The sequence below is a fragment of the Jaculus jaculus genome, chromosome 15 (assembly GCF_020740685.1).
Source record: "Jaculus jaculus isolate mJacJac1 chromosome 15, mJacJac1.mat.Y.cur, whole genome shotgun sequence".
NCBI classification, from domain to species: Eukaryota; Metazoa; Chordata; class Mammalia; order Rodentia; family Dipodidae; genus Jaculus; species Jaculus jaculus.
In genome coordinates, this window is record NC_059116.1 from 74,991,702 (window position 1) to 75,006,448 (window position 14,747).

At 46.3% G+C, this 14,747-nt stretch overlaps 1 protein-coding gene and 1 pseudogene across 1 annotated transcript in view; both read left to right on the top strand.

The window, feature by feature from the left end:
* The first annotated feature begins 2,536 nt into the window (after nt 1–2,536).
* The window catches only part of Gdi2 (GDP dissociation inhibitor 2), a 34,395-nt gene continuing 22,184 nt past the window's right edge, over nt 2,537–14,747 (top strand). The window contains exons 1-2 of the mRNA XM_045135149.1: nt 2,537–2,798; nt 12,030–12,137. Of these exons, the coding sequence (XP_044991084.1) occupies nt 2,754–2,798; nt 12,030–12,137 (153 nt within the window). The 5' untranslated portion in view covers nt 2,537–2,753. The remainder of the gene's footprint in view (nt 2,799–12,029; nt 12,138–14,747) is intronic.
* Nucleotides 7,112–7,659, top strand: LOC105944320 (annotated as a pseudogene).

Genomic DNA, 14,747 nt, shown 5'->3' on the forward strand with positions numbered 1-14,747 from the left:
GGAACTGAAATCTGGTCCTTAAGCTCTGAAGGCAACTGCCTTAACTGCTGGTCCATGTTTCCAGCCCCAAAAGACTTCTTTAAAAATTCTTTTTCATTGTTTTTTTGAGGCAGGGTTTCACTATAGTCCAGGCTGACCTGTAATTCACTATGTAGTCTCATGGTGGCCTCTAATTCACAATGCTTCTCCTACCTCTGCCTCCAAGTACTTTATTTATTTTTTTTTTTTCAGGTACGGTCTTGCTCTAGCCCAAGCTGACCTGAAATTCACTATATAGTATCAGGGTGGCCTCAAACTCATGGAGATCCTCCTACCTCTGCCTCCTGAGTACTGGGACTAAAGGCGTGCGCCACCACAGCCGGCTGACTTTTAAAGGAGTTACTTCCAAGTCTTTCATACGCTCATATGTACTAATTAAAGAACATATCCTATAATTTTGGGAGGGATTTGTGTGTGTGTGTGGTGTTGGGGATTGAATTGGTATTCCAACTAAACAGACAGGGTTTTATGCAAGTTAGAGGCAAATGCTCTTCTGAGCTATACATCCTCCTTACCCCTTTCCAGGGCTGTTGATCTGTTTGTCAAATACGCCTTGAAAATGATTCTCTCTCAGGGTGTCCTTGAACTCACAGCACTCCTCCCACCTTTGCCTCTGGAGTGCTGGGGCTAAAAGCGTGCACCACCACACTCGGCTTGTTTCTAAGGTGTTTTATAGTTTACTGATTTCCCCCAAAATTTATATGGTCTGGGCTCATAATTTTTTTTTGTTGTTATTTTTTTGTTTTTTGAGGTAGTGTCTCATTCTAGCCCAGGCTGGAATTCACTGTGTAGTCTCAGGGTGGCCTCGAAGTCATGGTGATCCTCCTAACTCTAGCTCCCAAGTGCTGGGATTAAAAGCGTATGCTACCATGCCCGCCTAATTTTTTAAGAAATGTTTTATTTTTATTTATGAGAGAATGAGCCAGCCAGAGCCTTCAGCCCCTGCAATCGGACTTCAGACCCACACAACGAACGGCCTTAACGGCTAAACCATCTCTCCAGCCCTCTCAGAATCTTATCTACTGAGTGAACGATGGACCCTGTCTCAAATGGGGTGGAAAGCAAAGACCAAGCCCAAACGGTGTCCTTTGAGCTCCAAACTTGTCCCAGGGCACACCTATGTCCACACTCACACACATGAACTAATTTGACGTCAAATTAATTAAGAAAATACTACTAGCTGGGCGTGGTGGCGCACGTCTTAATCCCAGCACTGGGAGGCAGAGGTAGGAGGATAGCAGCAAGTTTGAAGCCACCCTGAGATGACAGTGTATACCAGGTCACCCTTTTTTTTCCGACACCCTACCTAGAAAAAAAGAAAGTTTGCTCAGATAATAAATTCAGAGAGCTCAGAGCACAAAGCAAGTGGTACTACACAGAGTGGAGGTCGGGATCCAAGAGACCTCGTTGCTGAGAGATCGATGGGTGCGCGGCGGCCTGGTGCTTGCTGTTGGAAGTCCTCTCCGGATCCCGACAACCATGCCACTTGGGTAAAGAGAACAACTGAGACGCAGTAAACCATTTGAATTTCAAGGTTCAGGATCTAGAATCAGGCAGCAAGTCAGACCACAGTCAGTTCAGTTAACCATATTTATTTATTTGAGAGACAGACTCAGAGTGAGAGAGAGAGAATGGGCACGCCAGGGCATCCAGCCTCTGCAAACGAACTCCAGACGCGTGCGCCCCCTTGTGCATCTGGCTAACGTGGGTCCTGGGGAATCAAACCTGGGTACTGTGGTTTCGCAGGCAAACGCCTTAACCAGTAAGCCATCTCTCCAGCCCGGTGAGCCGTATTTACACACACTCTCTCTCTCCCCCCCCCCCGCCTGCATGCCGTGATCCAGCGTTTGCCTTATACTGGCACATTTTGGGCAGCCTCGGGCCTGGGATTGGCAGAGGCGCAGTCGCTTGGCTACTGGGGTAGATCGAGGTCGTCTTAGCTCATAGTGGGTTTGCATTTCAACCTAGTGCGCAGAGCACGTACGAGACCCATGGGGGCCAATTTTCACCCAAAGTACGGACACCGATTTGGGACAAGTTTATTTGTCGAGGCGCCTCAAAGAAGCGCACCGCAGAACAGGCACGTACATTCGGGGCTAGGCGGCCTGTGGGTAATGGCACGCTCCTAAGCGTAGGCCGTCGTGATTGCCCGCGTTCCTCATCCACGTGGCCCCACACGCGACACAAACGCGCCCGCTCAAAGTCCAAGGGCGGCGCGGATCGAGATCGTGGCGGCCATGCAGCTCACACCGTGCCCTAGCCGCGTGCAGCCGCTCCTACTGCCGTGGCACAGACAGACCGAGAGCCGGAAGCCCAACGGCGACGTCCCGCCCTCCTCTCGCGAGTGGCGAGACAGGAAGAAGGTTGGGCGAGCGGCGGAAACGCACCAATGAGAGTGCAGGACCCGAGTGACTGACGGCGCTGGCGACCTGTCCGCAGGCCCCGCCCCGGCTGCGGAGCCCCGGCCGCCGCCCGCCGCCCGCCGCGCTCCGCTCCTCCCCGCTCCCCTGCCCTCCCCGGCCGGCTCTTCTCTTCCCCTGTGAGGTGGCGGCCGGCCTCGCCTGCCTCCCCGTCCGCTCCATTCGCCTCTCCTCCGCTCTTCCCCGTTCTCCCTCGGCCCAGAGCGGCCCGAGTCCCGACCTCCGGGTGGCCGCAGAGCCCCGGCGTGCGCTCCTTCCTCGGACCCTCGGCCTGCCCCGCCACGCCTGCCCACCATGAACGAGGAGTACGATGTGATCGTGCTGGGCACCGGCCTGACGGTGAGCTGTGGGCCGAGGGCGGGCGGGCCCCGGATTCGGCTTCCCCAGCGGCGGGCGGCTGAGTTCACCCGGTGGGCGCCCCGCGTCCCCGCTCCAAACCGATCCGCCGGTGCGGGCGGCTCCTCGCGGGCGGCCTCGGGCAGTGGCTCGAGGCGGATGGAGCTGCACGGGTTCGAGGGCGCCCAGGCGTTCAGGGGGAGCCCGAGACGAGAAGCGCAGGGCTTGGCTGGGCGTGTGCAGCCTGTGATTGGGGGGCCAGGATCAAACGAAAGCAGGAAGGAGGACGCGCGGCACCAGCCTGCCCCGGCGGCCTGCGCGTCGCACTTCCCCTTTGGGTCGGTGACCTGTCTCGATTGGAAGCAGCGGGCGGGCGGGGAGTCGCCGCCCGCAGGCCGCATTGCCTTCTTAGCTTGTAGCCACCCCTGCGAGCCAGCCTGTGCAAGCCGGGCTGAAGGCTTGCTGACAGATCGCCGGTTCGGCATTGTTGGAGAGTTTGGTTAACTTGGCGTTTTGGAATGAAATAAAGAAATGAGCTGTGAAGGAATCCCTCCCCTTTCCTAAGAGGCCTTATTAATTTCTTCAAACGTCCAAGCCTCCACCGCACTTACTGGGCGTCTGTAGAATTGGAAATGTGCTTATCCTCAAAAGTTGCCTATCACATGCTTTGGCACCTGACTTTTGCCATGTTTTCCCTCGCTTTGGTTTGTTCTGTGCCTTCACTGTCTCTTCTGGATGTTTTCCCTTAAAAAATAGCTTGGTGACGGATTGCTACAACCCAAGTTCTCTGTACTGCTCGCTCCTGCACGGAGTTCGAAGGAAAACCGGTAACATGGAAGACACATTTGTAATATGTAAAGTGTATCGATTATCATAGTATATTTCTTTTTTTTTTTTTTTGTTGGTTTTTCGAGGTAGGGTCTCACTCTAGCCCAGGCTGACCTGGAATTCACTATGGAGTCTCAGGGTGGCCTCGAACTCACGGCAATCCTCCTACCTCTGCCTCCCGTGTGCTGGGATTAAAGGCATGCGCCACCACGCCCGGCTGTATATTTATTTTCTTGCGTATCGGTGTCCTTAAAGATACTGAGATTTTCTCTTGCAAACACTGCAGACATGTTTTTCTTTATTTATTTGAGAGGGAGAGATAGACGGAGGGAATGGGCACACTAGGGCCCCCATCGCCACTTTGCATCTGGTTTAAGTGGTTCCTGGGGAATGGAACTTTGGTCCTTTGGCTTTGCAGGCAAGCGCCTTAATTGCTAAGCCATCTCTCCAGCCCTGCAAACAAGTTTTTGTATCTTGTATTTTTATTTCTGATTTGAGAAAGTGAAGACTAGGCCGGGAGTTGTGATGCACGCCTTTAATCCCAGCATGCGGGAGGCAGAGGTAGGAGCTGTGAGTTTGAGGCCACCCTGAGAGTACATAGTGAATTCCAGGTCAGCCTGGGCTAGAGAGAGACTTTACCGCCCCCTCCCCCACCCCCCCGGAAAAAAAAAAGAGAAGACTGATGAGCTTGCACAAATAACTTGGAGAGAGAAGCAACCATTTTGACTCAATTTAGGAAAACTTTGACATTCCGACTGGGTTACTTGATCAAGAACACTGACCAGATGAACGTGGATGTAAATCTTGAAAATTCTCAAAGTCTGACTTCAGATATCTGAGTCATTAATATAAGCCAACACTTCACATTTCCTGAAATGTATCATCTCTGGGTACATTTCCTTTCAGAATGCCTTGAAATGGTTTTAGATTTCTTTTGGCAAGAAAAGCTTTGAGATTCAGATAATTTAAAAAAAAATTATTTATTTGCAAGCAGAAAAAGAGAAGGAGGAGAAAAAGAGAGAATGAACGAGTATGGGTGCACCAGGACCTAATGCTACTACAAATGAACTCCAGACACATGTGCATCTGGCTTTATGTGGGTCCTGGGGAATCAAACCCAGGCCAACAGGTCTCAAGCATGAGTTACTGACCTCTGAGCCACCTCTCTAGCCCTCTGTTCATTTTGTTAAATTTTATTTAATTTTAGTTACTTCAGGGAGATAGAGGCAGAGAGAGAAGAGAATGGGTGGCCTTCAACCACTGTAAATGAATTCCAGATGTGTGGGCCACCTTGTGCATCTAGCTTACGTGGGTTCTGGGGAATTGAGTCTGGGTCCTTTGGCTTCACAGGCAAATGTCTTAACTACTAAGCCATCTCTTCAGCCCCCCTCTGTTAAGTTTTTAAGGAAAAAGGTATTTTTCTGTTTAAAGTGATGAGTAATGATTGCTAGAGATTTTATTTGACTAGTCCAGAAATAGACATGTGACTGTCCAGGAGTTAGTATCCAATAGAGTCTATTATACAGAAAACCATTTAATCTTTTGTTGTTGTTTTGTTTTGTTTTTTTGAGGTAGGGTCTCACTCTAGTCCAGGCTGACCTGGAATTTACTATGTAGTCTCAGGGTGGCCTTGAACTCATGGCGATCCTCCTACCTCTGCCTCCTGAGTGCTGGGATTAAAGGCGTGTGCCACCACGCCCAGCTATTTAATCATTTTGATTATGGGGGATTTGGTTCAATATCTTTTCTTCTTTCTTTCTCTCTCTGTCTCTTTTTTTGCTTATTGAGATAGAGTCTTACTCGGGCTGACGTGGAATTCACTATGTAGTCTCAGAGTGGCCTTGAACTCACAGCACAGCAATCCTCCTACCTCTGTCTCCTGAGTGCTGGGACTCTAGGCATGTCCTGTTTCGGTTTCTTTTTGATGGTGAGTTGAGAAGACTGTAGGATACCTAAGTGAACAGATCTACTCACTGCAGGTTCTGTTTTTGTTTTGTTTTTAAATACCTAACTGTACACTTAGTATGTGGTGTATTTTGTCCACTCAGTGAGTACTTTTGCTACCAGCTTATTATAAGAGACAGTTCCATTGTTCTTCCATGGTTGTTGCTAGTCTTTCAGATTTGCCCATGGGTTAAGGTCAGTTGAGCATAGACAAGTGAGTACAAAGCCATCATGCCAGTTTGCACAGGCCTAACTCAAAAGTGGCTGATTCTGACTGTTAGCAACCAAGATAGAGACTTCATTTTCATGTGGATTGTGAACTTTTTGAAGAATGGTGCATGCATACATACATACATACATGCATAATTAGAAATTAGATGATTATCTGCTGCAATGATAACCATGGGCCGTCTTAGATTTTGTTAGATGTTCTTTGAGCATTGTACAATTCGGGGCAATTTATTTATGAGAGAGAGAGAGGACATGCCAGGGCCTCAAACCACTGCAAAAAAAATTCCAGACGCATGCACCACCATGTTCATATGGCTTACGTGAGATCTAGGGAATTGAACCTGGGTCTTTGGTCTTAGTAGGCAAGTGCCTTAACTGTTAAGCCATTTCTCTTCAGGCCATATTGTCATCATAAATAGAAGCAATGATGACAGGGTGATTGGAATCTTTCAGTTTTTTTGAGGTGGTGTCTCACTATAGCCTAGGCTGACCTGGAATTCACTATGTAGTCTTAGGGTGGCCTAGAACTCATGGTGATCCTCCTACGTCAGCCTCTCAAGTACTGGGATTAAAGGTGTGCACCACTATGCTTGGCTTTTTTTTTTTTTTTTTTTGAGACAGAGCCTCACTCTAGCCCAGGCTGACCTGGAATTTACTATGTAGTCTTAGGGTGGTCTTAAACTCACAGCAATCCTCTTACCTCTACCTCCCAAGTGCAAGGGTTAAAGGTGTGTCAGATTAATTATTTTTGTTTATTTTATTCCATTTCCCAAATTACCCACTTTCTCTTATTTCCATTTTTCCCTTTTTCTACTCATGTGGAAGTTTTCTTTAAATACCTGCCCATGAGCATGATGTGTTTGTTGTCTGTACACTTGTCTCTTCATGTTTTCATGGGAGATGCTTGGTGTTTTGGCAATCTCCTAGATACCAAAATTAGATGCTTCTCAAATCTCTTTTATAAAAGGCATAGAAGGGCTTGGGATGTACCTCAGTGGTATTTGTGCACTATATGTAAGGCCCTTCAGGTTTCATTCCTAGTGATGCAAAAGTTAAAAAAAAAAAAGTACTATGTGTGTGGTGACACTCACCTCTAATCCCAGCACTGGGGAGGCAGAGGTAGGAGGATAAATGAGTTCAAGACCACCCTGAGACTACATAGTGAGTTCCAGGCCACCTGGGCTAGAGTGAGACTCTGTCTTGCCCACCCCAACCCCCTACCCCGCCAAAAAAGAAAGCATTGTCTCGCTCTGAATGAACTCAGTATTTACTTAACACCATCCGAAAAGTTCTGTTTGTAGTCTGGTGTGGTGATGCACAAGCGTGATTCAGCACTGGGGAGGTGGGTCACCACTCTGCTCGTTCACTGCCAGCCTGTCTTGGAAAAAGGAAATAAACATGGGGGTGCTGTTGCAGGCACCGCCAACGTGGAGACTTCGTGCCAAGTGCCCTTCTTAGTGCTTGAACGCCCCAGCCTGAAGTTGCAGAAGCCGCCCTGGTGCCCATGCCCTTGGTGGTGAATGTCTGCTGGTGGTGTCTTACTTCCTCTTCACTGGAGGAATGATTTATGACGTCATTGTCGAACTTCCAAGTGTTGGCCGATGACTGATGAGCAAGGGCATCAGAGGCCAGTAGCTTTCTTGGCCTATGGAGAAAATGGATTGTGTATTATGGAAGGACTCCCATCTGCCTTCCTGTTTACAATGGGAGGGTTAGGTTTCATAATCCTGGACCATTCCAGTGCACCAAATATTCCAAAACTCAACAGATTTCTTCTCTTCATTGGGTTTGTGTCCTATGGAGTTTGTTCATGGCTAAAGGGTTCATGAGAAGGAAATTACCAGGCTGTCTGATGGCTTAGTACCTTTTGAAAGGAAACCAGCATTCCTGGATTTGCTCCTGTTGATGAAGGTGTACAGGCTGAGCCCATTCTCCGAGAAAACTGAAGTATGAAGAACACAGTAGAGGAAGCACTGAGTGAAGAGCAAGGAAGCATCTTAATTCAGACTGCATTTCTTGGTATCAGAGACAAGATCATTACAGTATTATCTTTTCCTGGTGACCTATTCTGATGTGCTAGTGATATCAAGTGGGCATTTTCTGCTCAATCTGTATTCTCAGGGTGGCCTCAAACTCAGAGTGATCCTCCTATCTCTGCCTCCCGAGTGCTAGGATTAAAGGCATGCACCACCACGCCCATCAACTTTTCATTTCTTAAACATACTCCAGTTCTGAAACTGTGATACTGAATGAAGTGACTTGTTTTAAATGAGAGTGAAGAATTGGTGTGCCAGGGCCTTTGCTACTGCAGATGAACTCCAGACACTTGCACCACCTTGTGTGCATTGGCCACCTTGTGCATCCGGCTTATGTGGATCTGGGGAGTTGAACCTGGGTCCTTAGGCTTCACAGGCAAGCGCCTTAACTGCTAAGCCATCTCTCCAAACCCTATAGTGATTTTTTATAGGAAAATGACACTCATATTTACTAATACTGTCTCTAATACTCCTCTGAAAAGTTCTTTAAGTAGTAGTGGGGACTCTGTATGTCCATTGTGGTGTAAGTTTTCCCAAAATCTTTTTCATTCAAAATTTTTATTTTTTAATATTTTTTAAAGATTTTTAAAAATTTATTTATTAGAGACAGAGAAAGGGAGAGAGAGACAGAGTGAGAATGGGTGCACCAGGGCCTCCAGCCACTGCAAACAAACTCCAGACTCATGCAAGACCATGTGTATCTGGCTTATGTGGGACCTGGAGAATTGAACCTGTGTCCTTAGGCTTTGTAAGCTTGTGCCTTATCCACTAAGCCATCTCTCCAGCCCCAAATTTTTATTTTTTGTTATTGGCAACAAATAAAGTCAGTGGCCTTCATCAGCTGTGAATGAACTCTATACATATGTGCCCCCTAGTCTCATGTGCAACATTGCATGCTTGTGTCACTGTCTGGCTCACATGGGACCTAGAGATTGGAACATGAGTTCTTAGGCTTCATAGGCAAGTGCCTTAACAGCTAAACCATCTATCCAACCCCTCTAACTTCCACCCCCTTTTTTTAAAGTAGGGTCTCATTCTAGCCCAGGTGGGCCTGGAATTCACTATGTAGTCTCAGGGTGGTCTTGAACTCACAGTGATCCTCCTATCTCTGCCTCCCAATTGCTGGGATTAAAGGTGTGCGCCACCATGCCCTAACTCTCCCTTTTTATTTAATTAATTTATTTTTATTGACAATTCCATAGTTGTAGACAATAACCCATGGTAATCCCCCCCTCCATTTTCCCCTTTGAAACTCCACTCTCCATCATATCCCTTCCTCCTCCCAATCAGTCTCTCCTTTATTTTGATGTCATGATCTTTTCTTCCTATTATGATGGTCTTGTGTAGGTTGTGTCAGGCACTGTGAGGTCATGGATGTCCAGGCCATTTTGTGTCTGGAGAAGCATGTTGTAAGGAGTCCTACCCTTCCTTTGGCTCTTACATTCATTCCGCCACCTCTTCTGCAATGGATCTCAAGCCTTGGAAGGTGTGATAGAGATATTTCAGTGTTGAGTATTTATGTCACTTCTCAGCACCATGGTACCTTCTAAGTCATCCCAACATCACTGGTCACTACCATCTGAAAAGAGAAGCTTCTCTAACCAAAAGTGAGAGTAATGTTAATGTATGGATATGAACATTAAAAGAAGTGCTTACTGATCAGTTTGGTGAGCATAGTGTATACATTTACCCTGACAGCAGCAGATGTTACACCCCTAAGGCTCATTTCTACCCCTTTCAGGGATGTATTCCCTCCCATGGAGTGGGCCTCTAGTCCAATTAGAAAACAGTTGGTTTCCCTCATAACAGACATGCCACTATTGCACCCATTGGCTCATTTGGCCTGGCTGGTCAAATTTAAGACTTGCAGCATCCACTGTTGAATATCTCCACTGGTGATTTCTCTCTATCCCATTGAACTACATGCAGCGTATTTTTTCCCAACTTTCTGTCAGCTGGTCTACATGGAGGAATTCATGATGTAGCTTCAGGGTAGCCTTGAGCGCATGGCGATCTTCCTACGTCTGCCTCCCAAGTACTGGGATTAAAGGCATACGCCACCATGCCTTCCTAAAAGTGAGTAGTATTCTTGGTATTATTGTGAAAATAGTTTTTACCTTGGGACTCTTGGGGGTCCTAGAGAGCTTTGAACCTAGTTACTTTGGGCTGCATGGGTTATATCATGGTGTGTATAAGTGTAACTAAGAGAAAGCATCAGTCTCCTCCCCGTCCCCCAAGGTAGTGTCTTTCTCTAGCCCAGGCTTATCTGGAACTCATTGTAGTCCTAGGTTGCCCTCAAAATCATGGAGCTCCTCCTACTCCGCTTCTTGAGTGCTGGGATTAAGGGCATGTGCCACCGTGCCTGAAGGCTTGACAGTTTGTTTATTTTATTATTATTATTTTTCCCCCCTAGTTAAGGTCTCATTCTAGCCCAGGCTGACCTGGAATTCATTCTGTAGTTCCAGGCTGGCCTCAAATTTACAGTGATCTTCCTACCTCAGCTTTCTGAGTGCTGGGATTAAAGGTGTACACCACCATGCCCAGATTGACAGTTTTTTAGCATTTTAATTTAATTAATTTTTTTGTTTTTCTTTATATATACATATATATACATACATACATATTTATATATATATTTTTATGAGAGAGATAGAGAATGGGCATGCCAGGGCCTCTAGCCACTGCAAACACTCCAGACGTGTGCACTCCCTTGTGCATCTGGCGAACATGGGTCCTGGGGAATTGAGCCTTGTACTGGGGTCCTTAGACTTTACAGGCAAGTGCTTAAATGCTGAGCCATCTCTCCAGCCCCACCCCTTTTTGTTTTGTTTTGTTTTTTGTTTTTTTGAGGTAGGATCTTACTCTAACTCAAGTTGACCTGGAATTCACTATGTACTCTCAGGGTGTCCATGACGATCCTCCTACCTTCCCCCCATCTCCCATGCTGGGATGAAAGGCGTGTGCCACCATGCCCCACTATTTTTTAAATTATTTATTTACATATTTAATCATTTGCAAACAGAGAGAGCGCATGTGCATGCACGCAGGAATGAATGGAGGAGTGGACACCTAGGGTCTCTAGCTGCTGCAAATGAACTCCAAATACATTTGTCACATTGTGCATCTGGCTTAATGTGGGTACTAGGGAATTGAACCAGGCATTGCAGGCAAGTGCCTTAACCACTGAGCCATGTCACCAGTGAGTAAGTTTGTTTTAGTTTTTTATTTTATTTTATTTATTTTCGAGAGAGAGAATGGGCATGCCAGGGCCTTCAGCCATTGTAAATGAACTCCAGATGCATGTGCCACCTTGTGCATCTGGCTTACATGTGTCCTGGGGAATTGAACTGAGGTCCTTTGGCTTTGCAGTCAAACACCTTAACTTAAGCCATCTCTCCAGCCCCTTGTTTTGTTATTTTGAGGCAGGGTCTTGCTGTAGCCCAGGCTGACTTGGAATTCACTATGTTGTCTCACGTTGACTTGAACTCACATGATCCTCCTATGTTTGCCTCCTGAGTACTGGGATTAAAGGCTTATGACACTACCCCAACCTGTTTTGTTTTTTTTTTTAATATAAAAGAATACATTTTAGGGCTCAGTGGTTAAAGGCACTTGCTTGCAAAGCCTGATAGCCTGGGTTCAACTTCCCAGTGCCCACAATAAAACCAGGTACACAAAGTGGTGCACATATCTGTAATCCATTTGCAGTAGCAGGAGGCCCTGGCATGTCTATACTCTTTCTCAAACAATTGGATAATAAAGAATAATGCTAGGTGTAGTGGCACATGCTTTTAATCCCAGCACTTGGGAGGTAGCGGTAGGAGGATTGCCATGAGTTCAAGGTCAGCCTGAGACTACATAATAAATGCCAGGTCAGCCTGGGCTACAGCAAGACTCTACCTCAAAAAAAAAAGTACATTTTAAATGTTCTGTAAGGCAGGGATTAAAGGCATGCACCACCATGCCTGGCTCTGTACGTCTTTATGTGTGCGGTCACACATACGTGAATTGCTCTCCAACTTACTTATTGAGACAGAGCCTCACACGTACCTAGAGCTTTCTGATTGGGTAGACTAGGTAGCCAGCTTGCCCCTGTGGTCCATCCGCACTGTCCTGTATTTCTGTGGATGCTGGAGATCCTACCTCAGGTGTCTGTGCCTAGTCTTCTTTTGAAACATGTTTCTGCTTCCTTTAGGAATGTATCCTGTCAGGTATAATGTCAGTGAATGGAAAGAAGGTTCTTCACATGGACCAAAACCCCTACTATGGAGGAGAAAGTGCATCGATAACGCCACTGGAAGATGTAAGTAGCAGTATGAATCAATGTGCTTGTGTCTGAATACAGTTTACCCACAGCTCTCCTCTCTACCCTTTGGCTTATTAAATGGAAAGTCTGCAGCCCTGGAATGTTGGGAGCTTCTTAGTCTGGGGTGTACAGTCACTACCTCATTAGACTTAATACCTCAAAAATTATTTCCATATTCAGAAATATTGAAAAGTTGAAGGAATATTACCTGTGCATTCAAAACTCTATATATTTCTCTTATATTAAAAATATTTTAGGGCTGGAGAGATGGCTTAGTGGTTAAGCGCTTGCCTGTGAAGCCTAAGGACCCCGGTTCGAGGCTCGGTTCCCCAGTTCCCACATTAGCCAGATGCACGAGGGGGCGCACGCGTCTGGAGTTTGTTTGCAGTGGCTGGAAGCCCTGGTGCACCCATTCTCTCTCTCTCCCTCTATCTGTCTTTCTTTCTGTGTCTGTCGCTCTCAAATAAATAAATAAAAAATAGACAAAAAAAAAATTAAAAAAAATATTTTAGCTGGGCATGGTGGCACACGCCTTTAATCCCAGCACTCGGAAGCAGAGGTAGGAGAATCACCGTAAGTTCAAGGCCATCCTGAGAGTACAGAGTGAATTCCAGGACAGCCTGAGCTGGAGTGTGAGACCCTACCTTAAAAAATAAAATAAAAATTATTTTTTTTGAGAGCATGAGAGAGTGAGAGAAAGCGGAAGGTGGGCAGATAGAGAATGGGTGCACCAGGGCCTCTAGCCACTGCAAACAAATTCCAGGTGCATGCACCACCTTGTGCGTATGGCTTATGTGGGGCCTGAAGAATATAACCTGGGTCTTTTGGCTTTGCAGGCAGGCTAAGCCATCTTTCCAGCCCAAGTAATCTGTTTTACAAACAAGGATTAACTAAGGGTTTCAACACTGTACTTGTGTTGCTTCTCTTTATTCTTTTTTTTTAATTATTAAATTTTTATATTTGTTGAGGGAAGTATGGAGTGAAGCAAAGGCATTGACATAGCTAGAGATCCCATGAGGAAGGCCTAGGGGAAAAAAGCATGGAAAGAAAAAGGAAAGTTCAAGAAACCTCTTTATTCTTTTAAAAGAGTTTATTATTAGTAATTAGAAACTTTGGGCTGGGGAAATGGCTTAGCCATTAAAGCATTTGCCTGTGAAGCCTAAGGACCCCAGTTCATTTCCCTAGGACCCACATAAGCCAGATGCACAAGGGGGCACATGTGTCTGGAGTTCGTTTGCAGTGGCTGGAGTCCCTGTGTGCTCATTTTCTGTCTCTGCCTCTTCCTCAATCTCAAATAAATAAATAAAATTAAAATTAAGTAAAAGGGAAACTTTATATGGACAAATCATGTGTTGGTCCCATTCCCCTTCTCCTACTTCTCTTTATTCTCTTAATCTACAAACCTCTCCATCCCTCTACCTTTTTCCTTTCCTTTTCTTTCTTTCTTTCCTTCTTTCTTTCTTTCTTTCTTTCTTTCTTTCTTTCTTTCTTTCTTTCTTTTTTTTTTTTTTTTTTGAGGTAGGGTCTCACTTTAGCCCAGGCTGACCTGGAATTCACTATGTAGTCTCATGGTGGCCTTGAACTCATGGTGATCCTCCTACCTCTGCTTCCCAAGTGCTGGGATTAAAAGCATGCACCACCATGCCTGGCCTACCTCACCTTTTGAGAAGTCTATGCTAGTTTGTTTTTTTAAATGTGTGTGGGGGGGGGGGGGGAAGGGAGGGAAAGAATTGGTGCGCCAGGGCCTCCGACTACTTCATTCGAACCCCAGGTGGCTGCAGCACCTTGTACATATGTGTGACCTTGAGTGCTTGTCATTTGTGTGTCTGGTTTACATGGAATCTGGAGAGTTGAACATGGGTCCTTAGACTTTGCAGGCAAGTGCCTTCACCACTAAGCCATCTCTCCACCAGCTGTCTTTTAAAAATAAATAAATAAATTAGTTAATTTATATTTATTTGAGAGAAATAGGCAGATATGCAGAGAGAGAGAGAATAGGTACACCAGGGCCTTCTGCCACTGCAAATGAACTCCAAACATGTGTGCCACCTTGTGCATCTGGTTTATATGGGTTCTGGAGACTTGAACCTGGGTCCTTTGGCTTTGTCGGCAAGCAGCCTTAGCTGCTCAGTCATCTCTGCAGCCCGTAGTTCTTACTGTTTTGTTTGTGCGTCTCTAGGCGCACACTGACTTGGGGTTCCCTGTAGTCTCATGCTGCTCTCAACTCAGTGATCTCCTGCCTCTTGTGCTCAAATGCTGGCGTTAAAGGTGTGCACCGTCATATCTGGCCAGGCTTTTTATGTTATTTTATCTTATTTTTCTGTGAAAGAAAGAGAAAGGGGCACATGGAGAGAATGGGCACACCAGGGCCTCTAGCAACTGTAAACTAACTCCAGACACATGTGCCACCTTGTGCATCTGGCTTACATGGGTATTGGGGAATAGAACCTGCCTGGATCCTTAGGCTTCACAGGCAAGAGCCTTAACAGCTAAACCATTTCTTCAGCCCAGGCTAGTTTTTTTTTTTTTAATTATTTGAGGGGGGGGGGCAGGGAGAAAGGGGTACACAGAATGAATGTAGGCACACCAGAAGTTCCTGCCACTGCA